Source organism: Pogona vitticeps, chromosome 5, assembly GCF_051106095.1.
Source record: "Pogona vitticeps strain Pit_001003342236 chromosome 5, PviZW2.1, whole genome shotgun sequence".
In the NCBI taxonomy this organism is placed as follows: domain Eukaryota; kingdom Metazoa; phylum Chordata; class Lepidosauria; order Squamata; family Agamidae; genus Pogona; species Pogona vitticeps.
The window spans coordinates 140453394-140479499 of record NC_135787.1 but is presented as its reverse complement, the minus strand read 5'-3'; the positions used below and the strand labels follow the sequence as shown (position 1 = coordinate 140479499).

Here is a 26106-nt window from a genome sequence, read left to right as displayed (position 1 = left end):
CACTTGACCAGACCGTAACCCAGCCGGGGAAGCGAGAGCGGAAGAGAGAAAGCCCGGCTTAACGTTTCCATGACACCAGAGGCTGGGCTGAACTCAGTACGCAGGCGCATTGGAGGCCTTTTCTCCCTCCCCTCTTCTTCCTTCCCTCTGCTATGGAAATAAACACCCGGTGTATTTTTAATTTGTGTCCTAAATAGCATAGCATTCTATGTACCTAAAGAAATATACTGCACTGATATAAATCTATTAATCTATGAAACGTTCCGCAAGCCTTTTTTCTTTTATCCCGCGTTTGCTCTGAGGCGGCCCTTGCCTATCTCTATGGTTACCACAGAAACACTTCCTGCGACAGTCCGTCTCTCTCCTGCAGTTCCGTCCTCTTCCTCCCGCGCAAGGCTTCCTGCGAAAGGAAAGCGAAGCGCGGATGGAGTGGTTGCTGGAGAGTAAGAGGTAACCGTGGAGGATTGCGCAGGTAACGGACCGGGAGCGGTGGGAGCGACTTTCTCGTTACTCCGGTGTTGGAAGGGGGGGGGAGCTGAGGTGACGGTGAAAGAGCCTGCGGGCTAGAAATGAATGTGTAGGATGCTGGAAATTTGGCTTTTTTTCCTTCTCTGAGAAGATCTGTTTCTTCTCAGGAAACTCAGTGAAGCCCAAGGGGAACTAGATGGGCTACCCTGTCCACTTTGGGGTCTGTCCCCCTCCTCAAATCAAGGAGCCCCCCTATTGTACGTCTTTCCTTCCCAATCGGAAACAAACGCAGCCTTATTATCTTTTTTTATATAGCAAAATCATACTTTGGAAATGATATCTGAAGGACTCTTCAATTGTGTCTGTTTTTCCTCTCACACAGAAAGGATTTCTTACATATTTTCATATGTGCTTTTCTTCTCTCTCCCTCTGTTATGCTTGACCTCTTATTTCTTTTACCTCAGGAGGGAATCCAGTACTTCTGATCTCTCCCAGGTCAGGTGTGAAGCTTGCTGTGTTATCAAACTGTATGAATGAATGAATGAATGAATGAATGAATGAATGAATACCACATTCTGTTCATTCTGTGCTGCTCTCATATTAGGCAGGATAAGGAATGGCAGTCATGCATTGAGAGTAAAACAAATGAGTGGGCTGAATTTTTTATTTCCTCCTCTCATTTGGGTGAAGTTCTCTGCTCAAGGCTGGTTTTTTTCCCTGTTTCTGTACCAAGAAGTGTTAAAAACAGTTGCAGCTAAGATGCAGAAGGAAGGAAGAAGGATTTAGTTGGTGCCTTCTTGCTTTTTAGTGTGAAATTTACCCCCCCACACACACACATACACACTTTGTGTGTGGGATGGCCACAGATATATTCCCTTGCATTTGCTTTGGGTGTGAGTAGTTCAGTCCGATTGCATTGTGTTTTTAATAAGCTACTCTTCAAATAATGCTCACTAAATATACTAACTGAGGATCAAATCATAAAGGATGTTAAGATGTAATTCATCTTAGTCTTCTGTTTACAAATGCTTCTTGGCAGGCTCTTGTTCCTTAAAGACATTGGATCACCAGATGTCTTCGCCAAACAAAGCAGTAGAGTTACAGATGCAAATACGACAAAATGCTGAAGAGTTGCAAGATTTTGTGAAAGAGTTAGAAAATTGGGAAAAGGATATTAAAGAAAAGGATTATAATTTAAGGCAGCAGAGTGGTGTCCCAGAAAAGGTAAGCTGGCCACTCTGATTATTACTGACATAGGTGGTTAAAGTAAAAATATATTTTGCTCAGCATTGGCTTTGATTTCAAAGAGACCTTAAAATAAAACACCAGTTTTATAGCATACTGCGTTTGAAACTGAAACTGCATGAGGCTTTCTGATTTTGGGGAGAGACATTATTTGTATATTTGTATGGTTTACCATTCTTTATAGAAAACCTCAGTACAAATATTGAAGTGTTTTGATCATCCTCTTTGCTTTCAGTAGACAATACTCAGTACCACTATGTCTCCTCAGGGTAGAACTTCTATCTTCAATCATTGTATCCCAGTTCTCCATCCAGAGTTAACACACCCATACTTACTTCACCAGATAAGAGAATTCTTGTGGAAAGCAGTCATGGGGTAATTTTAATCATGTTGAAGGAGCTTGGATTACTGTAATAGTCATAGAAGCAGACAACCACATGTTTATAGGATCACCAGGTATTGCACAAGTGTAATTGCATGCAGCAGCCACACATCACAACAAGCCAACATTTAATAGAATTCCTGTTTGCTTCACAGGAGCCAGTAACTTCTGTAACTCTAGTTCACATGATGACATGTGAATCCAGCAAGAGTTGCCTGTTTGGTTTATCTCATCTCTGATAAGCCAGAGAAGAAGTTTAGGATTTGTTGTATGGTTATTCCTCTAGCTTGCTGAGGAGCGAGGAAGAGCTAGAGAATCAGCTGCATCAGGGTGGTTTACAGGAACAGTCAAGCACTGTACAGAAGTGCATAATGCACTCTCACAGTAATCCTTGGTGTGATCTCTGAATGCACCCAAGAGAACTAGATCAGGGCCAATACTAATTCTGTACTGCTGTTGCCCTTTTTAAAACTGTAACTCTCAGATTTTCTGAAATTGCATAACAATATTTTCTTCTGTTTAGGATTTGCCACCAATTAGAAATGAAGCCTATAGGAGGAAGAAGAAGAAAACCAAAATGAAAGCAGTGTCCAAAAATACTACAGAAGAAAACAAAAAGAACAAAATAAAGTCATATGATTATGAGGCATGGGGAAAACTTGACGTGGTAAGTTAAAATGTTAGGAAAAAACTTGGTGTTTTTTTTTTAATGTAGATATGTAATTTAGAGTCCTATGCATAAAAAGTGTGTGCATAAAGGAATACACAGTGTTTTCCACCCTCCAGTAGGCTCCTGTCATATGACTGATCTTGAAACCAATGTGAGACTGGTGTGCAAAGGGAGGTTTGTTGGGAAATAAAAATAGTTATGTTGTTGCCCCTTTGTTCCACATTCTGTCAGTAGAATTTTGATTAGTGTAGTTAAACTTTCTATTAAAAATGTGAAAACATAGAACTAGAATTGTTGGATTTGTGAGTAAGTAGCTTTTAGGTTCTGTGAAAATACATAAGCCCTCCAATAAGATCAAAGTGTTTGACTGAAAATGTCATTCATAGTTACAAACATGTTTTTAAATACAGAATACATGGCCTGTTTTCATAAAGCTTCAGGAGCCTTTTGTTTGCTTGTGAATTTTACATGATACTTTGCTTTTATTTCGATTTCACAGCTTAAATAGATCCTCAAAATTGGACTCTGATTTTTGAGCTAATTGAGATGGAGTATTTGGATGTATTAGCATTTTTCTTCTTTATATGTGAAGGATGAACATTGCCATACAGTCATGGTGATTTGATATTGTACTGGGTTTTAGTAAGATGTGAGGTGAAGAGTACTGCATTCACTGTTAGATGGAGTACCTCAGTTGAATTGAATTCTCAAAGGGGAGGGCAGATTTGTTTTAAAGTTGGGTTTTTTATTTAATATGTGATTTAAATCAATTTGATTTTAAAAAATCATCGATTTCTATCCACCTTGTCAATGGATCTAGAATTGGTACCAATGTATTTATCCTTTTTTGCTTGCATCTTACCCTCTTCAGGATTCTTTTATTCTTCAGATATGTTTCCTTGAACCTATAAGTATTGTTACATTTATGTCATTTCAGGATAAGATACTTGAAGAGCTTGATAAGGAAGATAGCACCCACGATTCAGTGTCTCAAGACTCAGATTCTGAAGAAGATGGAATTCGTATAGATACAGAAAAAGCACTTGCTGAGAAAGAAAAGGTTATTTGAGAACACTCTACTTTTTCTTCTGATCATAGCATACAGACACTTTCATCAGTTTATTTCTGAGGAGAGGAATTCAACTCTCCAGCTATTGTTGTATTGCAGCTTCTGTTAGCTCAAGCTAGTGTGGCTGATGGTAAGAGTTGCAGTTGAACAACTTTTGGCAGATCATGCATTCTCCAATCCTGATTCACATTCTTAGTTATTGTAATTCAGAAATAACTCAAGGTTTTGATGCTCTGTTGCCTTAAGATGAGATTTTGAAAATGAATCTGCATCTACCAAGAGGTTCACTAAAGTTATTTTTACATTATTACCATCGTTCTTATTTGCACCTGACAGCAAAAACATGTGTTATATTACTTTTTCATTTTTAACAAAAAATTAGCTATGTTAGCAAAAAGATTGATTCAGTTTCACTAAGAGCTAAACATTGTGCATCCTCTTTTGACTTGTTAAGAATTAACTATTTTGTAGGGTGTTTTTCTAAACTACTTGAGATTTGTTGAAGTTGGGGGAGGGGTACTTTTTATAAGTTTTCTCTAATAACAGCTGTGAGCTTATCTAGAATACCTGGACCTGCAATGCTTACTTATGCTTTGGTTATCTCAGAATTAGGCTATTGCCATATTCCATATTTGCAGTTGCCTCTGAAGAGATCTGGATGTGTCAGCTCATGCTAAATTTTTCCTGCTGTTTTCCAGAAGTGCAACTGCCATTTTGTTTTTACTTGTTATGGCTACTAATCTGTTTCTGAGCCCAACTGAAGGTGCACATCTTAATTGCTAAAGCTTTTAATGTCTAGAACAGTGGTCCCCAATTTTTTCTGAACCGTAGACCATTTGGGGAGGGGGTGTGCTCGCATAGGGGCAGGGCGCACTTGTGCACATGCACGGAGTGGCGGGGTATGCTTGTGTGCATTCACTGAGGGGAGGGCGTGCTCACGGAGAGGAGGGGCACTCGTGCATGTGGAGGGACGGAGCGTGCTCATTGAGGGGAGGGGAGCGCTCACATGCATTCATGGAGGGAAGGGCACTCTCGCAGAGGGGAGGGCACCCATGCATGCAGGTGGGGTAGTGCGTGCAGTGGGGCAGGAGATCTGTTGGCCCAGTTGGGGACCCCTGGTCTAGAACATGTGTCAAGGCCTGCAGGCTGAATCCAGCCTGCTGGGCCGTTTCATGTGGCCTTTGCAGTGTTGGCTGCTACTGTTCAGTATACAATGCGCAGGGCTTGCTCGGTCACCCATAACGTTCCACAAGGATGCGGGGAATCTGCCCAGCGGGACTTCTGATTCCAAGCGGCGAAAAGTCAGAAAGTGATAATTGAATGAGGGAGATTATATTTAATATTATAAAGAGTAGATACATTTATATAGTCTTACAGATACAACCAGCCCTTTGAGGGCAATCATAATACTGATGCAGCCCAAGAAGAAATACAGTGGTGCCTCGCTTAGCGATGTTAATTCGTGCAGAAAAAATCGCTGCTAAGCGATAACATCGCTAAGCGAAAATAAAAAGCCCATAGAAATGCATTAAAACACGATTAATGAGTTCCTATGGGTTTAAAACTCACCTTTAAGCGAAGATCCTCCATAGTGCCGCCATTTTCGGTGCCTCTAAAGCGAGGAATCCATCCCAGAAAACAGCAGGCGACCATTTTGTTTACCCGGCGGCCATTTTGAAACCGCCGATCAGCAAAGCGAAATTCACCCATAGGGACCATCGCAAAGCGATCGCTTTTGCGATCGCAAAAACAGCATCGCTAAGCGATTTTGCCGTAAAACGGAGCAATCGCTATGCGAGGCACCACTGTAGTTTTACACCTCTGGTCTAGAACTGTCTTTAACCATGGAATCTAGCATTGTGCAGTCTTGTATGCCAGTGAATACCTTACAGATCCTTTCCAACTGTCTGCCATTATAAGGTTGGTGTGCACTAGTGAAATAGTCTTCTCACTGGTAGGCTTGTGCCTTTGGAACATTTTTCCAATGATTCTCATCTTTGTCTCTTCTGCTCTGGTATTTAGGTGTACTTTGAAGATGTTTTATTTTTTTCAAGGTTGCCTTTGATGCCATAGCTTTTCCTATTAGAGCAACTTCCCAAAGTAAATTTCATACATTTGTTCTAATGTCATCACCTTTGATTTATACTTTGCTGTTTACATCTTTCTATAGTTTTAGGGAGGGGTGGGACTAATTAAAATATTAAGATTAGTTCAGTGGAATAAACAATAAATATAAGGAGCTTGATACAAGAAACAAATGAGGGGTGCAAGACATCATTCCACCCACCCTTCTTCCTGTTATAGATTGTGGGATTTACAATACAGTCTGTAAGTTAATAGAACACATAGGTATGCATGCCAGATTTGGCAACACCACAGGGCAGAGGAGAAATATTTTCCTTTATTCTTGGTGCATTGTTTAATTAATGTATATTATACTCTGGTTTCTCTTCAGATCACTTATATTATAGAATCCCCATGGTAGGGAAACCTGCCTTATCAAGGTTCCCAATCATTTCATAGTGGCATTCAACTAGATGTCATTACAGAACTCTCTACAGACCTTTTCACTCAATGAATGAAGGTCTGAAACAGTGCCAGAGATAATCAGTATTTAAGATTGGTCCTACACATCAGAATTATAGGTATGAGTACGCAAATATCTGCACTGTGTTTACATAGCATTGCACGAGTATCAGCTGCATCTACCCAGTGCTACTTTGTATCCATTTTTATTCATCCTTCCTTAATTTTGGGTTCAGAGCAAATTTGTGAAATAGAAAACAGGACAAAAATTCATGTGCAGTTTGCTAAGAAGTAAATTCTAGTGACTTTATCTGGGGGTCTTATTCCCAGGTGAATGTATAGGATTCCAGCTCTACTGACTGCTTCATTTTTTTCATTAATCAGTTTGCATGTTGGTTTTCAACTGTGATGTTCTCAAGTCACTCAGATTTATAAAATAAAAGTTATAGTCATAATGAATGTTTCTATGAAGCATCTCCAAGTAGCAAAGATGATGACGAGTTTATTGTCTGTCGAATCATATAGCAGCACACCATCATGTTCTGTAACTATTGTGACTAAATTTCTGCTTGCTTATCTCGGAAAGGGCAAAAGATGAAAGGAACCGAGACAATCTAGGAGTTTCTAATCTTCTGTGTGGTCTGGCTGAGCTCTGTTATTAAGTTATTTTAATGTCAAGAGTATTAATAACATGACTGTGGTTTAGCTGCTCTTGAGTTAGGTGAATTTTATTTAAAGTGATGAGAAGTGGCAAAAATAAGTTCAAATGATATTCATGTCAAAGATATTTATTTTCTTTAAACAGGGTAATAAATATTTTAAACAAGGGAATTATGATACTGCAATAGAATGTTACACAAAAGGAATGAATGCAGATCCTTACAATCCAGTTTTGCCGGCAAACAGGTCATCTGCTTTTTTTCGACTGAAAAAGTAAGGCTTATGTTTCAGATTTTTGTGCTTTGCTTCATGAATAACCTTAGATAAGAAACAGTTCTTACAACTCAATATACAGTTAAGCCCCCTCTGTTACCATCTTTATTGAATAATCCTATCACTTCTGTTTGACTTCATAAACTTAAGACTTGCAAATCAGATTTTTCCTGTTGTACTAAGAAACTAGTATGCTTCAAAATTTGCAAGCTTATTTTTGGAACATTTTATGTCTTCATAAGGATATGGTATCCTCCCTCTTCTTTCTTAGAAGGACTGTAGGAATTAGACGCTTACTGTGTAAAAGCTTACAAAACAAAGAAAATGAAATTAATGCATTGTTTAATGCTTATAAGTCCCTTAGGAGAAATGCCCATTTATTAGTTATGCATTTTAAAGTCATGTACACATTATAGTTTTTTTGTATTGTCTTTCAAGAAAGCCAGGACAATACATGTGTGTTTCCGTCTTATCTTCACAATAATTTAATAGGTTAGATGCAAAAAATTGGAATGCTGTCATCCAACGAGTTGAGTGGCTTGGTAGAAATTTGAATGTGGATGTTTTTTGGACTTTCTGTTGGACTTCTATGGGATTAAAGGACTCAGTCTCTCTACTCATTAGACTCTGTACATGATGTCAGTCAAAAATTGCCATTCCCACCCATGGGTTTCTCCTTCTGGCAAATGGTAGCTCCAGAGGGAGACTTACCAAGGCACAGGTATAAGTCCTTAAATGATTCTAAGGACTAGGGATTTTTTCAGTTATAGCTGCCAAAATTCTGACTGGGGCAATTCCTGTCTTATTCTGAGAGCTATAGTCAAAAAACCTGAGAAAGTCTCTTGCCTAATACTTGCATTCTTCTTTGATAGATATAACAGGACATATAAAATACTATGCAGTGGTGCCTCGCTTAGCGATTGCTTCATTTAACGATGAACTTGCTTAGCGATGACTTTTTCGGAGCGATCTTGCGCTCCGTTTAACGATGGTTCCTATGGGCGATTTTCCCATAGCGATGTTTGGGACCATGCTTCGCATAGCGATGACAGTTTGGGTCCCCCTGTTTCGCTTAACAATGGTTTTGACAGCCTCATGTTGGCTGTTTTTTAAATGTTTAAAAATGTTTAAAAATGTTTAGAATGCTTGAAATCATAAGTGCACATAATAAACCCTTCGTTTAACTAATTTGACTTTGTTCCGACTCTTTTTAAATTTGTTGTAATTTTTTCCCCCATTGAGATGCATCGAATAGGTTTCAATGCGTTTCAATTGGGGAACCGTGTTTCGCTTAGCGATGTTTCCTATGGCGATTTTCGCTTAAGGACGGCAATCCGTTCCCATTGGAACGGATTATCCGGTTTTCAATGCATTTCTATGGGAAAACGTGTTTCGCTTAGCAATGAAATCGCTTAACAGCGATTTTTTGGGAACCAGTTATCGTTAAGCGAGGCACCACTGTAATAGCTAATGCACTTTGTTTATAAATTGACATTTAAAACATGGATATATGTGCAGTTTTTGATTTGTTGAAGAAAAAAGAATGTTCCTATTGTGGGTAAAGAAAGAATCTGTCCTTGACTGAAAAGAGAATGTTTGACCCTAGCTGCACCATGGAGTTCAGACATGTAAAATACAAGTTTATGTCACAGAAAAGTTGGTTGTTTAGCCCAGATGAAGTACAACAAAGCTTTGCACAGAAATAAACAATACTTTCTATATATGTTTAGATTTGAATCAGTTTGCACATTCCTGTATTTAGGTTAAGGATAAGATAGTGACGGTCAGCCTGTTTCTAGTCAGTGTCAGTTTGGACACTTGGTTTTGATTAGCAACAACAAAGAGCATACCAGAGCCCTTTCTGAAAGCTGGGTGGGCCTGCCATGCCAGAGGTATGGAGGGCGAATCTTTACAAAAGCAGCCCTGTTGTCTGAGCATTGTCTGCGTCTGTCTTGTCCTTAATACAGTTAAGGGTCTTCAGGAGTGGTTCTCAAGGAGTGGTTCTCTCTGGTGCTTTGAAAGGTTCTGTGCTTAGCATTTCTTAAATTGCACGTGGTTTTGTTTGTGTAGAGTTAATATATATTTACAATGACAGACATATGTAAATTACTCCTACAGGTATTCTGTAGCTGAATCTGATTGTAATTTAGCACTTGCCCTAGATAAAAATTATACTAAAGCTTATTCCAGAAGAGGAGCAGCTCGCCTTGCTTTGAAAAATTTTGAGGGCGCAAAAGAAGGTACATGTATCTTTTATTGTGTATCTGTTTAACGTATGGCTGCAGCCAAGTTGCTGTGCACTTTTCAATTATTGTCCTTCCAGGTCAAGAACCTATGATGGGTTCTTGAGCCAGTGGTAAATTCAAAGGCTAATCTCAGCATAACTCCCTGTTTTCTTCATTCCTCTGCCCTGTGTCTCAGAAGAACACATAGTAGAGTTCAGGCAGTGGGGTATTGCATTCATTTGAATTGTGGAAAATGCCTGTTCTCTCAACCTCTTCTTTTTTTTTCCCCCATAATAAAGGATGCACTGGATTTAATATCTTTTTGGTCATTGTTGCTTTGTTGGATTCTAAAAGTACTACCCCATTTGCTTTATTTTTTTTTAAGAATTTGACTTTGATTATGTTAACATGCTGTATGTCTGCCATAGACTTCACTGTTTTCTCTGCTTAATTCCCCTTACTGGAAGTTATAGGTCCCTAATCTGGGGCAAATAAACATATTTCAGATTTTAAAGAAGTCCTGTGGTTATACATGTTTAAAGGACCAAATCCAACATTAATTTCAACCAGAGACGGTTGGAATCCATAGTTCCTTACCTGTGAATAGCATGTCCTATTCATTCCAGTTAAGTCTAGTGCCCCTCTTTCTGGACCTACATTGGATTTAGTAAAAAAAAAAGTGTTAGAAAGTAACATTGTATCATATATAGTTTTGTGTGGGAGTTTTTTGTTTGTTTAATCCTACATCTTCATATCTTGATTTACTGTTCAGATTATGAAAAGGTTTTGGAATTGGATCCAGACAATTTTGAAGCAAAAAGTGAACTTAGAAAAATTGAACAGGTAAAGAATTTTAATATACCCACGTTGCCCAGCAAATACGATCTTCTTTTAGTTGTGTGTTGAGAATGTTTTGTATATTTCTTATCAGGTTCTCATATCTAAAAAAAATTCTCAACATGAAGAAACAGATATTTCTACTACTATGGAAGTTGCAGAACAGAAACAAACAGAAGAAGAACAACTTAAGCAAAAAGCTGTAACAGAAAAAGATTTGGTAAATATAAAGAAGTATTTTAGTGGGGTCGATTTTTAATTTTATTGCAACCCTGAAATGCATTACATTATTCAAAGCTTTGGGACAGGGAAGCCTGTCATTCTGTCTCTGCACTGAAATATGACTTAGTCCAGTGGTTCTTAACCTTGGGTAAGTCATGTGTTTTTGGACTGCAGCTCCCAGAAGCCTTCACCACTGTGCTGGCTGGGGTTTCTGGGAGTTGCAGTCCAAAAACACCTGAGTAACCCAAGGTTAAGAACCACTGACTTGGTCATTCTATTTGGCACATGGACTATCTGTTGGTTAGTTAGCTATTCATGTTTTTCTATTTGAGTTTAAGGTGGTCATCTTTTTCCTAAAGCAATAAAATGTTAAACTGGTGTTTTCTTCCCAATTTGCGTAGCTTAATGCTATGACAACCTGGCCTTGGCCAGCTGTCATGAAGGCATTGTGGTGTTCTCAGCCAAGCATAAAGAGCTCTGCAAAGCTGTCTTTAAAACATCCCGTGTAACTACTACTTCCTCCCCTTCTTCCATTGGTACAGGAAATTAATGAATAAAGTATGGTTTGTGAAGTGTGGCTCCCTTCTGTCAACATAGTGAGACTTCCCACATAATTGTTTATATTTTTCTCTCTTCTCAATTATCGCAGGGTAACAGATATTTCAAAGAAGGTAAATACGAAATAGCAATAGAGTGCTACACACATGGTATAGCAGCAGATGGCACCAATGCACTTCTTCCAGCCAACAGAGCTATGGCCTATCTGAAAATTCAAAAGTGAGTGGGCTTGCATGTATCATTCTGTGTCTTCTGCCAGTTTTCTTTGAATTCAATTTTAAATCCTTTTTTTACAATTATAAATAATTTTGTTTTTAATCCCATTCAGTAACTTGTTTTAAATGAACTGGTGGAGCTTTATACAGTAACATGAATTAATCTGGTTCCATCCCATGCATTTAGGTTTTGCTTTTCCTAAGAATGTGAGGAAACCAAACGCACTTGAAATAGTTTATGTGTGAATTAAAATTTGTTTATATGGCTGACCCACATTTTCTTTTCATGTATGATACTTAGAAGGGGTGTAAATAAGGAGTTCACCCCTAAGGGCTATTCGTGCACATTCTAGTTTCATATAATGATCAAGCTGATATATTTTACCAACAAACTGTGTTTCCCTGAAAATAAGACAGGAGCTTATATTAATTTTTGCTCCAAAAACGTAGTAGGGCTTATTTTCAGGGGATGTTGTTTTCCATGTACAACAGTCTAAATTAATTCAAATACAGTCATGTCATCTTCTGGTTGCTGCACAAGGGTGGAGGGCAGGGTTTCACTTAACTAGGGCTTATTTTTGGGGTAGGGCTTATATTATTAGCATCCTGAAAAATCATATTAGGGCTTATTTTCAGGTTAGGTCTTATTTTTGGGGTAACAGAGTAGCTAATTTGACATCTGGAATGGAGTTGTTTTGTTTCTCATTTTAGTTACAGCCAACTTAATTTGTATATCACATTTCTGTGGCACTTTGTGCTCCTAGCAGTTCACAGAGCAGTAACCATAGTCATGGTATAACGTTAAGTTAAAGTTTGCAAAGCAATTTTCTGGTTTAAGAGCGTCACATATTAGCAGGTCACTCAGCTGTGCATGTCAGCATTATTTGCGCTATGCAGTTTGTAGTTGAAAGAAGACAAATTCATGCTTACAGCAAATTCACAGTGAAAAGAAAAAGTGGAGGCCAGGATTTAGTGGTGTACTTCTGATGAATCATGCTACTTCTGCAGAACTGACCGACCCCCCTTTCTTTTGCAGCCTTCCCCCCTCATTAACACTAAAAACATTATGGGGAGCTCTGACAGTCCCCCCGGGCACTTTTTTTTCATCACTGAGAAGGCAGCAGGAGAGGGAGAGAAAGAAGTCCAAATTCTACACCACTAGACAGAATGAGGCATTTTAGAGAGCCCACTCTTAAGCATAAGAGAAGACCCACCTCTCACCAGGGTTCTATGTGCTGAACCAGCGGAAGGCATTGTTATCCTTCATAACTATCTTTGTACAGCAGAGCAGTGTGAGAGGCAAGATGGAAAAAAACATTATTTCTGGGTCTATATCCTCATTAAATAGCAGAGATTGAAAAACACACCAGCATTTCCTTCACACCCTTTTGAAGGTTTCTGGGGGAAGCGACAAGTGAAAACGGCCAAGTCCTCATAACAAGTCTTCCCATTATTTTTGGTACTATCAGCCATGAAAACAAACCATTGGTAGTTGAGACCCTTGTGATTTCTAACAAGACACAGTGAAGTACCTTCAGTATCATCTGATCTTGCCTAAGTTTTTAATTAACCTGATTTTTTTTCAAAATGCTGATTTAATTAGAAACTACTATCTTTCTCATATTCACACTGAAATTTGTCTTAAAGATGCCACAATACTTTTTTGTTTTTGTTGGTAAAACGGAATAACACAGCTATGTATGTATCTGAAAAAAAAGCACTTGGAAAATGCAGTTAGAAAATTCAAAGTTTAAAATAGGTGACACACAAGATGTCTGCTAATTAATGTAAGTGCTTTTTAAATATAGTTATGAAAAACAACAAGGAATATGTCCCACTGCTGAAATAATTCCACATATGCCTTTAAAACCACTCCATTCTCATACTTATTTGTGTTTAACATTTAAGCATAGAATCTTTGGTATGAAATGTTATGAGCAATTATAGGCTATAAGAAAGCAAAACAATGTCTGATGCACCAAAACTAATATTTTTTTTAAAAAATATCTTGCAATAAGATACAAGGAGGCAGAAGATGATTGTACAAAAGCTGTGTTATTAGATTCTTCATACTCCAAAGCATATGCCAGAAGAGGGACTGCTAGAGCTGCGTTGGGAAAGCTAAAAGAAGCCATGCAAGGTAAGATTCAGAAAACAGAGCCTTTTAAATGGAATTTCTTACTCTGTCCAAATACCAAGGAAACAGCCTCAGTTCAGCTATAGCAATCCAGTGCAAAAGCAAGAAATACTTGCATGTAAAACAATTGGCTTGTTCACAATTTCTTGCTCTTTTAAGCTACTCCAAAGCCAAGGATAGTTGGGGCAGTGTCTAACAGGAGCACTCTGGATGGATGAGATCTTATCCTCTTCTACATAGGACACATGACCAGTGCTCTGAAGGCTCTAATTTGGAGCATAGTACTGGATTCTCTATCTTTACGTAAAGTTTTCAACTGACATGATATGAATTGCATGTTGGGAGTCTAGTAAATGTAGAAAGTGTTTATATCCACACTTTCCTGGAAGTAAACACATTGAACAATAGCTGTGAATAGCATTTGCATTGAGGCAGGCGTGTGTAGGATTTCAGTATTAGTATTTCAGGTTGATAGCATTTTGAACTGGCTTTATTTTGCTATATTGGAAATGTCACTATTACTGCTGATTCCAGTCTTTTGACCTTAAAGGTTGAAAGCAAAAATGCATTGTTCCCAGTTTCTTGCTATTGCCACAGTTCCAATTACCTGAATATTTATAGTGCTTTTTATTTAGTTCAGACTTCCCTCAAAGGTAGCTTTCATCCTAGCAGTTTATGAACTCATATGTACCATTTGTGGTTGCCTTTCGCTGGTTAATTGATGGGCATGATCGTACCACATCTAAACAGGCTTCATTTTTTAAAAAGTGCTGTTGGATTTAGTAGAACTTGGAAACGCTCAATCAAGGATGGGCTGTCATCTAACAGCTATATGTAAATAGAGGAAATTGGGAAGGTTTGTGGTGGGTGCAGTGGTATCTTCTATTATTTACAGTAAATGTATGTTGCTTATGTGTTTTGTTCAGATTTTGAAACAGTCTTAAAACTGGAGCCTGGAAATAAACAAGCAATAAATGAAATAATGAAACTTAAGAATGTAAGTGTGCATGTGTGTTTCTATACATTGCAATATCAGTAAATAAAAAAGGTTTTACTTATGCATTTCAAGTGTTTTAAATTATTTGTTTTCACTAATGCTTATTCAATGATTTTTTTAAAAAAAAATATTAGGAGTTATTTGCGAAAGGACTGCAGATATACCCTGAATGTCCTGAACTCTCACAGGGTGAAACGGAAGTACAAAATCAAGTGAAACCCATTGACAAACCCATGCATCTCAGGTCAACAGTAAGTACAATGGAGCAGGGATATTTTTTGAAATAAACATCTTGATTGCTTGTACAAGCACTTTTCCAATGAATATATCTTTGCAGATATAAATTTTGGCATGTTTTTTCTCTCTTCCTTTATCCGTCCATCAACATCCATCTCTCCCTGGGTCAAGACCCAGCCCGCTTATACACACTAAGTGCAAAGTTGGTATGAACAGGGCAGTCTTGTGCATTCAGGAATAATATAGAAGAGAAAACCAAATGGTCTGGGAACAGGGTGGAGGCGGGAGCAGGCAGAATGCTTGCTGGCATAAAAACAAAAGGGATAGGACGGGAAAAAGTAGGAAGCATGTTAACATATTGCAGGTAAACAAATATAAGAGTTACAATGTGTTTGCTGTTTCCACTTACATAGTGAGGTCAGTGAATGGTAAGCAGAATTTCTCTGGCATTTGTAGTAAAGAATGGATAACATCTCTTTCTGTGATTACACTGTGTCGTGCAGTGGACTTGTTCATCCTTGAAGTACCATGGGGCTGTTCATTTTTGATATGACAGGCACAGCTACTCTTCAATATTGTGTCTTATCCTCCAGCCTGGTAAAACACTTCTATGTTGCAGCTAACATACTGCATGATCATGTACTTTTTAGAAACCCTTGAGAAGAATAATAATTGAAGAAGTGGATGATGAGACGTTGTGCACAAATCTAGTGGCTCCCACCAGTCAAAAACCTGTTTCAGCAAGTATAGAAGCAACACAGGCCTTGGCATCTGCAAAGAACCCAAGCGAAAATGATTTGTTTTCAACAACTGATACTCCTCAAGCAAAGTTGTTAAAAATAGAAGAAATAGGTGATTCTCTAACCATGCAGTAAGTATTCTGATATTAGTATCAAATGTTAATAGAAGGTTGTGTTGACCATCGACTCAGATTACTACTTTGCAAGGACAGAAATATCCTTTCAATATTAAAATGCCCTATGAATTGTAACAGAATATGTGTCCCAGAGGTGGGGTTTCAGCAGGACCGTCAGCAGTGAGTTTGGGGCATTAAAAGACCTCCCACTCCATCCCAAGACCCCTAAAGGCTTATCTAGGTCAAAAGGAACCCCAAAGGAGGCTTGGAACTGAGAGGTGGAAGAATAGAAAACTTCTAATGAGCACTTAAAGCCTGTGGCTTTTGGTGTCAGCTTCCATGGATGTAACTTTATGCAAGAGAATTTTGGACACTGTTTTTAAAAAATTATTTTGGCCATGCTTTTAACTAGCCTTTGCTAGTTATGTGTCATTTTTGAAGGCTTAGACTAGGACAGTTAATGCTAAGCATAGTGCTCATTTGATTACAAGCTAAAGTACATTTTTGGTCAGATGTACCTGACCTGTAAAGCTTACATGTGAAGTTATTTTTTTTCTTGTCCATTATGATTTTGGTAAGTACAAAAATGGATAGACTCAGATATTTGGAACATTTTGTCAGTATACTTGATAGAAAACATTGCCTGTGCTATTCTTGCATTAAAAAATGATTCTTGTGGCAAAGTCCCAACCCCTGAAAATAAGTGAGATGGAATGACAGATAAATTACAGGAGAACAAGTGGCTACATTATAATCACTGTTGAAAATGCTTATATGTTTGACATGCTTTTTTGTGTTACGAAATTGTAGACAGCTTTTATTTTTATAGTTGTGGAAATACTCTTGGCATTCAAATTCCATAGTTTTCAGAAGAGTTTTGATATAAGAATTAGTTGTTTTTAACTTTTCTCTATTCTTTCTGTGATCAGCAAATTTAATTTATCTTGTAACTGGAAATCTCTGTATTTTTAAAATAATTGGTAGATAGTATTTTGCTTTAACATTTTTTTAAAAGTGCTGCTGTGGTTCAAATTTTCATGTTCATCCAAATAATTTGTTTCATGATTGTCAGAAGCATTGTGACATTTTGAAATCAACCATCTCTCTCTCTCTCTCTCTCTCTCTCTCTTTTTCTTTCTTTCTTTCTTTCTTTCTTTCTTTCACACATCTGGCATACAGTATTGCTTAAGTTGGTTACATGTATGTGCCAAGTAAATACAAGCAGATTTTTAGACTGATGAGGCAGTTGCTAGTGAATTTTGATAAAATTAGTATTATGCAGACATAATCTAAAATTTAATCTAGGGATTTTCTTGAGAGAGGTATGTATCTGAGGAAAAGCTAAATAATCATCCATGTCATGTTTGTCTTAATATTTTCAGGTCGTTTACCAAAGATATCGTGAAAGAGAAACCACCACCAATCCCTCACTCTTGTCCTTTGAAGGCCCAAACAGATATGGAAAACCAAACTCTTCCTCCAGCATCTGCATTTCCTGTGCCTCTAGTCCCTGTGAATTCTTTCCAGCTTGAATCAGATTTCAGAAAATTAAAATGCTACCCAGATCAATTATACACTTATTTGAAAGTAAGATAGCTGATGATGCATGGCTGATGTTTGATTTCTGCCAGCTTTTATTTTATCAGTTGTCTAATTCCACAGGGTAGTCTATAATCTTCATCTAATTCTTCCAGTTTCTCTTTTGTTTGGTTACCTCTGTATATTTGAATAATGCATGAACCTTTTAAAGGCTGAAATTATTTCAACCTTTTAAAGGTTGAAATTATTCCTATTAAAGGTTCAGGTCATAAAAAGCTACCTTATTGTTCCAGTGGTAAAGTACTTGGTTTAAGGAAATATTTTGTGTTTCTTGTATCTGTCAATCAAGCCAGTTTGGTGGAATCTAGTCTCAACAGCCGTGGGCAAGAGGAGATGTGCAGTAATGGCTGTGCATCTCTGAAGTGTCTCTTTCTCCCCCCCTCCCCCACTGCCATCAGCTCACACTGTACTTTTCACCTTTATGAGGTTCCATAAAGTGAAAGAGACTGTCCCAGGATGGTCCAATATGGGCAGGGGTTTGAACTCCATACTGTTGCCATAGGATATTGGAGTGTGTTCTACACAGGGCGTTGCAAAGGCCCTGTCTCTCCATATGAATTATGAGTGTGTCTGAGACCATTGCCCTGATGTTGCCGTTTGCAGGGAGTGATAAGTAACAGAGGGCAGAAGCTCTGTGTTTTGGGGAAGCTTGTGCATCAGTAACTGATCATAAGGAAGAACCTGATGACACTATAGAACAGTCTGAAATTGTAGATAATAATACAGTTTACTAACTGGCTTGATTCCACTCCAGTAGAGCTTTGTCCTTGATAGGCATTGTGAAAGGATATGGGTTTTTTAATTACCGTTTTTTAATGTAAATGTTTCTTTGTTCTCTCAAAGCAAATCAACCCTTCGCTTTATCCCAACCTGTTTCAAAAATCTTTGGATCCAGATGTATTTAGCCAAATACTGAAAATTCTGCAAGATTTTTATATTGGGTAAGTTTAATTTCATGGCATTCTAGACCAGGGGTCAGGGAACATTTTTACCTTCTCCCCCCCAAATTTTTTTTATATATATGTATATGTGTATATATATACATGCCGACATTACCCCCTTGATTTGAAAGGAAGGAACTGGTACATTATTTGAATTCAAAATCTTAGTGAATCTACACAGGTTGGGTACCGAACTAGCAGGATGCACCAAATTTAATAAAGATGTGCACTATTTTTGTTGGAACACATTGCACTCCAGCCATGGGGTGTTATAGGGAGTAGGAAGGTGTCCAACGTGCCTAGCAAGTTACATTAAATTTTTTCTAGCTTGCAGAGGATTTAATCATCATCAGTGGCTGCCAGAGTGGTGCTAGCAATGATGTGTTTGCTAGAGACCGCCGAGTTTGAGGGGGGGGTTTCCTACCACTTTCATCATTCTGTGCGTGGCGTGCAAAAAGGAACAAACCAGGCTAATGGTCATGTCACCCACCCTGATGCCACAGCCCAACATCAAAGGACCAGTGCGCTTTTTCTATCATCATCAATGGAAAACTCAGCAGTGGCCAGAAGATTGGAAAAGATCAGTCTACATCCCATTCCCAAAGAAGGGCAGTGCCAAAGAATGCTCCCGCTACCATACAATTGCACTCATTTCACACACTAGCAAGATTATGCTCAAAAGCCTACAAGGTAGGCTTCAGCAATATGTGGACCAAAAACTCTCAGACGTACAAGGTGGATTTTGAAGGGGCAGAGGAACTAGAGACCAAATTGCTAACATGCGTGGATTATGGAGAAAGCCAGAGAGTTCCAGATAAACATCTACTTCTGCTTCATTGACTGTGTGGACCACAAGAAACTATGGAAAGTTCTTAAAGAAATGGGAGTGCCTCACCACTTATCTATCTACAGAAAAATCTATATGTGGGACAGAAAGCAACAGAACTGAATATGGAACAACTGATTGGTTCAAAATTGGGAAAGGAGTATGACAAGGCTGTATATTGTATCCCTGCTTATTTAATTTATATGCAGAATATATCATGTGAAAACCTGGACTGGATAAATCCCAAACTGGAATTAAGATTGCCAGAGTGGGTGGCATATAAATTAAATAAATAGATAGATAGATAGATAGATAGATAGATAGATAGATAGATAGATAGATAGATAGATAGATAGATAGATAGATAGATAGATAGATAGATAGATAGATAGATAGATAGATAGATAGATATCAATTTATATGCAGAAAGTGAGGAGGAATTAAAGAACCTCATAATGAAGGTGAAAGAGGAGAGCACCAGAAATGGTCTGAATCTCAACATCAAAAAAACTAAGATCATGGCCACTGGTCCCATCACCTCCTGGCAAATAGAAGGGGAAGATATGGAGGCAGTGACAGATTTTACCTTCTTGGGCTCCATGATCACTGCAGATGGTGACAACAGCCACGAAATTAAAAGACGCCTGCTTCTTGGGAGGAAAGTGATGACAAACCTCGACAGCATCTTAAAAAGCAGAGACATCACCTTGCCAACAAAGGTTTTTCGTGTAGTGATGTATGGAAGTGAGAGCTGGACCATAAAGAAGGCTGACTGCCGAAGAATTTATGCATTTGAATTGTGTTGCTGGAGGAGACTGTTGAGAGTCCCCAGGACTGCAAGGAGAACAAACCTATCCATTCTGAAGGAAATCAACCCTGAGTGCTCACTGGAAGGACAGATCCAATACTTTGGCCCTCTCATGAGAAGAGAAGACTCCTTGGAAATGACCCTGATGTTGGGACAGTGTGAGGGCAAGAGGAGAAGGGGAGAACAGAGGGTGAGATGGTTGAACAGTGTCATTGAAGCTATCAACATGAATTTGACCCAACTCCGGGAGGCAGTGGAAGACATGCGGCCTGGCGTCCTCTGGTCCATGGAGTCACAAAGAGTAGGACATGACTTAACAACTCAAGAACAACAACATTTATAAAGTTTATTAAGTGCATTGAAATCCTGGACTTGTTTCCTCCAAAGTAAACCACCCTCAGAATAGCAGCTATATATATATAGGAGTGCAGACTTTTAATACACATTTTATACACTACATAAAGTGTATACACACATTTCACTTACAGTGGTGCCTCGCTTAGCGATTGCTTTGTTTAACGACGAAATCGCTTAGCGACGACTTTTTCGGAGCGTTTTTACGCTTTGTTTAACGATGGTCCCTATGGGCGATTTTCGCTTAGCAATGGTTGGGCCATGCTTCACATAGCGATTAAATTTTGGGTCCCCTGTTTTGCTTAACGATGGTTTAAACAGCCTCATGTTTGCTGTTTTTAAAATGTTTTTCTGTTATTTATAAAGTTAAAGTTTACTGTTTAAAATGTTTGAAATCATAAAGTACACTTAATAAACCCTTTGTAACCAAATTTGACTTTGTTCTGACTCTTTTTTAATTTGTTGTTGTATTTTTCCCCCCATTGAGATGCATTGAATAGGTTTCAATGCATTTCAATTGGGGAACTGCGTTTCGCTTAGCGATGTTTCCTATGGCGATTTTTGCATAAGGACGGCAATTCGTTCCTATTGGAACGGATTATCCGGTTTTCAATGCATTTCAATGGGAAACCGCATTTTGCTTAGCGATGAAATTGCTTAGCAGTGATTTTTTTGGAACCAATTAACATTGTTAAGCGAGGCACCACTGTATTTGAAATGTAATTTTACAGATAGCATGACTTGTCAGAGAGATAACTAAAGCAAATTAAGTGTGGACACTCACTAGAACCTAAAATAACCAAACAAAGGGTATTGTACTACAGTGGCATCATGAGAAGATAAGCCACTGGAAAAGGCAGCAATGCAGGAAAATGTGCAATACTGTAGGAAAATAGAAAGAATGCACATGAGATGGATTGACTAAATAAAGAAAACCACAGTCTTTGTTAGTAAGACCTTTTGTTTGGTGTTGCAATCAAAGCAGGATCAGGAGCAGAGAGACGGGGATTCAGATCTGGGGAATAAACTATGATACTTTTGCCTGCTTTGGGGATGAGAAATAGAGAAACGCAATTGCTACACACTTCAGACATCTAGTCCCAGGTGTGTTGGTTGTCTTTTACTAGGTGTTTACTGTTAGCGAGACTCTTCTAAATATTCCGGTTCTGCCCGGTACAAATTCAGCGTCTAAACAGAATCTTGAAGTACTTGCTCTTCTCAGCAGAAACTGCAGAGCTAAGTGCAGTGGAGATTACATTTTGAAGGTTGCTTTTTTCGTGGTTTTATGAAAGAGTCAAGTCTCTCTCTCTCTCTCTCTCTCTCTCTCTCTCTCTCACTCTCTCTCTCTCTCTCTCTCTCACACACACACACACACACACACACACACACACACAAATACACCCTAAATTTTCAACAATCAGTTGCTTCAGTTCAGTATGAAAGTGATGGTAAACAAGCTTGATGAAACCACCCGGTCTCTCGCTCGCACTTTCCTGCCTTAATTGAAGCCGTCTCTCCTTGCAGTCACCTCCTTTTTTCATGGCTTTATGAAAGTCAGTCTCTCTCACACCCGCCCACCCTCCCTAAATTTTCTACAATCTTACCTTTAAATAAGCTTGATGAATCCACCCTTACCTCTCTTGCACCTATCTTCCTGCCTCATTCAGCGGAAGTAGTCATTCACAAGCTGCCTTGAGTGCCCCTGACTGTGTTACAGCCCTAAACAATAAAGCTGGCTTACCTCCAATCTCTGAAAGAACTGATCTACAACTGCGGGAACCAAGGATGGTAGCAGGCAGAGGTGTCTTACAGTTTGAGGTTCAGCTGCAGGGGTGGGGGGGTAGTGCTCTGCTCATTACCCCCAGGATTTTCATTTTTACACCATTTGGGGTAAATTACCCCTGTTTCCCAACCACTGTTCTAAACAGATTTCAATTGAAATGTTTGTGCTTAGTTTGACCAAGCCCTGGTTGAAAAGTAGATGTGACTAGATGACTATCCAACATAACTTTGGTGGGAGGTAGATTAAATACAACATATTGTTGGGAAGCTGGGTTTCAATAGGATAGATTTCTCACTTATTAAACATCAGATGTTTTTCATAAGAAAAATGACAATACTGTTTGAACCAAAATGAAATGCCTTAGCTTAAAAGGGAGTGACTCTAGTTTCTTCTGTATAGGGATGATTTTATAAGTGAATAAGCAATGAGAAAATTTTGTCCTGTTGAATCTATTTCCTTGGGTATGACCCAATTTTTATGCAGTCAGTACATGTAGCTGCTTGTTGAGAGAGGTTTCAGGTTAATTGATACATACATATTCTATATAGTCACACTGAAGTGTACTTTCATCCATATATTCTACTTTTTCATTTCCTGCTTGAGGTTGGAAATGCTGAATTCACATTATGTATTTTCCCAATTGGAAAGAGTTATTTATAGATTTATGTTAATATCTCTCTCTCTCCTGTAGGAAAGAAGAGCCTTCACTTATTTTAGAAATTCTGCAGCAGCTATCAAAATCAAAAAGATTTGATATGGCGGTAATGTTTATGTCAGATGCCGAGAAAAAAAGTAAGTAACAGGTATTCATGAGTCATTGCTGAAATCTGCTAGGTTTAGGGTTTAACACAAGTGTGATGATAACGGGCTAGCAGTCGTAGGCCTTATCAACATATATATCCCACCTGGAAAACTTTCAGATTAGTTCTGTGCTAGAAAAGTGGTATGTTGAGATAGGGACTCAGTACTTATGGGGTCAATTACCAGTGAGTTAGCAAACAGAAGCATTGATAGAGGCCATGGTTTGGCTGTACAGCAAAAAGTTAGAGCTTTTTTTCTTAGGAGAAATGCATGTAGTGGAGTCTATGAGAGGCAGGGTTAGTGGTGAGGAATATCTGTACCGTGTAAGAGTCTGTTTACTTTCTTCTGTTATGTCTTTAACTGATATGATGTTGGCAGTTATGTTTATTTAATTAATTCCCAGAAAAGGAGCTCATGTACCATTTGATACCTACCAATTGGCTCTGAAAGCTCTGGTAACTATATTATTGATCAACAAACTTTAAACTGGGCTTGAAATAACAACTTGGTTTAATTGTTGCAAGAGTTGTTCTACAACAGCCTTCAGGTGAGGGAAAGTGTCCAGGAACTTGGAGGTGGATTCTGTCTTTCAGTCAAGAAGAAAGGAAGAACTACAAACCCACAATAGCATTCTTCTTTTCTATTAAGATAAGGTAAACGGAGGAATAATAATAGGTATCAAATCATCCAATTAGGGAAGAAATTGAGAAATTGCATGTGTGATTCCCATTCCGAGTCAGACATAGAATATTCACAGAGAGCACAAAGCAAGACTACTGTAGTGGAATCCTGAACGTGTTGCTTCTTTCCTTTAAAACAGGGGTCTCCAAACTTTTCAGTGTGAGGGCCACATATATTTTACAAATTCTTGAGGGCCGAAGGAGGGAAGGGGCACCCAAGCGCTTGGGTCCCCTTTCCCACCTCTTCCTATGCCTGAGCCAGATAAAAAGGCAAGGCGGGCCAGATGGGGCCTGTGGACCATAGTTTGGAGACCCCTGCTTTAAAAGATTAGATTTCTGTCTAATTTTATCCAGCACATTTGTGGAAAAAGATCTTAATACACACAGAGACAGACATTTACAAATGAAGATAATGCAGCTTAGGTATGTCTGGAAGGGGACATCAAATGAAGAGAGATATTGAGAAAGATGTACATACTCTACTTTCCCTTTTGCTTCTCTCTGCACACCTTACCTTGCCTTTCTTGCCTTCCTGATCTGGTTTTCTTTTCCGTCTGATCCATTAAATCCATAATTGGTTCTGAAAATCTTTAATTTCTGCAGTCTGCAGTTGTTGTTTTTCCAAACAACTGGTGCTGTACACTGACTTTTGTACTTTGCAAAGAGGGAGTGGTTATCCTGTTAGTATACCTTTTTTATTTTAAATATAAATAATCTACATTTGCTTACCAGATTCTAGCAAGGCATCAACACACTGAATAAGTAGATCACTTGGTTTAGGGTTAAGTGGTGCTGCCAAGAAAGGAAGTTTCCTGTGCTTTAGAATTCGTTAACAAGATGCCTCCCCACTGTATCAGTTTAGAATAGATCAAAATTATGACAGTCTTTAATCTCATCTCTGATGTGTAGATCTTCTAATATTTATCTTTTCTGCTTGTTTCAGTTCAGCCTAAAATGTTCTGATGAGGCATATTTTCCTTTCTTGGGCAGTGAGCATTGTCAGACAACCTCATTTGCTTTATCAGGCTATTTTGTACCTTAAAATTAATAATTGTTTAAATATAAATTTATGTATAATTAAGGCTGTATAATCAACAATCAACAAATCTGTTTAAGAAAATGTATAATAGCTGGTAAAATCTTAAGAAATTTGCCAATTTCTCTTTATAGCTGTGTGTTCATTATTTGATCATTTGGAGCAATCAGGATTGAAAGATTCTTCCATTATTCAACTCAAGAAAGCATACAATCTTTGAGACAAATGGCTTCACATGTACAAATCCAGCTGATTCTGCACCTTTTGAAAAGGCAGTTGTCCCACCTGATGAGAGACTAATTTTTCACTTGTGCATATGGGGAATCTTCAGTACCACCTGCCCCAGTGTTTCATCCTGTGTTATTTTGGAAAGTCCCTGCACTTTAATTAGTGATTTCTTGGCATGAATGGAGGATAAAATAAAGGTCTGTTGCATGGGCACTCTTCCATGCACAGTTCTTCAGATTAAGGTTATATTAAAAATGTGCAAATTATCTATGTGGAAAATGCTTAGTAAGGTATCTTATGAGGATTAACACGGCTGAATCTGCCATAAACTGGCTTTTTTGATGTGGTCATGTAGAATCAAAGCTGACAATGACCTGTTGAAATGTTTTATATATTTTAATTTTGCTTGTTACAAATATTTGTATTTTTGTTCTTATAAATAAATTTACACATGTTTAAATCCACTGTCTTGAATTCTGTTTTCCAGATTACTGATTCCAAGTATATAGTCATAATTCGCTGAGACGACAGAATTTCATTAGCTCTTGTTCTTCTAAAGTTGTTTGTTCTAGTAAGTGGCTAGTTTAGAATGTGGTGCTCTAAATGTGGCACTTTGCTAATAAAGCAAAGCCCAGTGTGCTGCTTATATACTACTGATATGCGGGTTACAGTTTATTTATGCAGATTAAATATTATCCCCCAGCAAGCTGTGTACTCATTTTGCTGACCTTAGAAAGGTAGAACGTTGAGTCAACCTTGAGAACTGTCTATCTGAACCCAAAATCAAACTCAGGCCATTGGAGTACTTCAGTTTAACCACTGCACCACAAGACTCTTGTAGCTAAAATCTGACTAATATGTGCCATGTGCTCTCAGTAGTGATTAATTTTTTTACAAACCCTACTTCATACTCTGGCAATAGAAGACGGTATAATATTATACAGATCTAATGGTTGGTACTTTGAATTCATTGGGACTTATCCCTAAATAAGTATATGTAAGATGGCAGCCTGAGAAGCTTTTATTTGTCCATCTTGTAATACATTCTCTTCATACAAACAACTGGGTGAAATCAGACCCTGTGAAAATAAAAATTTAGATTTGTAAGTAACAGATTGTAAGCCACAGCAGTGAATCAAGTTACTAACAAAAAGTTATGACAAGGGTTTTAAAAAAAATCATACAGGTGATCCATTTTCATTGCAATTTTATTGATATTGTTATTTGCTTTATTTTAGAATAGTACTTTTCTGACTTAACATCCCATTCAGTACTGGTGTACAGTGGTGCCTCGTATTACGAGCGCACCGTATAACGACGAATCCGCATAGCGATCCCTTTTCCGGGATCGCTAATGCGGAGCCATAGCATCGGCCCCAATGGGCAAAACTCGCTTACCGATCTTCCATGTGGGGGGCCCGATGGAAGGAGCCGCCGCCGCCACCGAGAGAGTGATGCGGGGCCGTGCTGGCC

The 26106-nt window shown here is 38.4% G+C and overlaps 1 protein-coding gene across 1 annotated transcript; it reads left to right on the top strand.

Annotated features, from left to right (window-relative positions):
- The first annotated feature begins 130 nt into the window (after window positions 1-130).
- Window positions 131-25093, top strand: RPAP3 (RNA polymerase II associated protein 3). Its single transcript, XM_020795524.3, has 17 exons — window positions 131-472; window positions 1508-1692; window positions 2619-2762; window positions 3703-3825; window positions 7166-7293; window positions 9412-9533; window positions 10291-10361; window positions 10450-10575; window positions 11227-11354; window positions 13369-13490; window positions 14414-14484; window positions 14619-14735; window positions 15372-15592; window positions 16960-17164; window positions 18020-18117; window positions 22580-22680; window positions 24540-25093. The coding sequence occupies exons 2-17, from the start codon at window positions 1540-1542 to the stop codon at window positions 24623-24625; spliced, it is 2016 nt and encodes a 671-aa protein (XP_020651183.3). The 5' UTR covers window positions 131-472; window positions 1508-1539; the 3' UTR covers window positions 24626-25093.
- Window positions 25094-26106: the final 1013 nt, after the last annotated feature.

What these genes read in the sequence shown, in the direction of transcription:
- RPAP3 (XM_020795524.3), top strand. Translation starts at nt 1,540, where the DNA reads ATGTCTTCGCCAAACAAAGCAGTAGAGTTACAGATGCAAATACGACAA. An exon ending in CATGGGGAAAACTTGACGTG is followed by an intron (nt 2,763 to 3,702) that starts GTAAGTTAAAAT and finishes ATGTCATTTCAG; the next exon opens with GATAAGATACTTGAAGAGCT. An exon ending in AAATAATGAAACTTAAGAAT is followed by an intron (nt 14,485 to 14,618) that starts GTAAGTGTGCAT and finishes AAAAAATATTAG; the next exon opens with GAGTTATTTGCGAAAGGACT.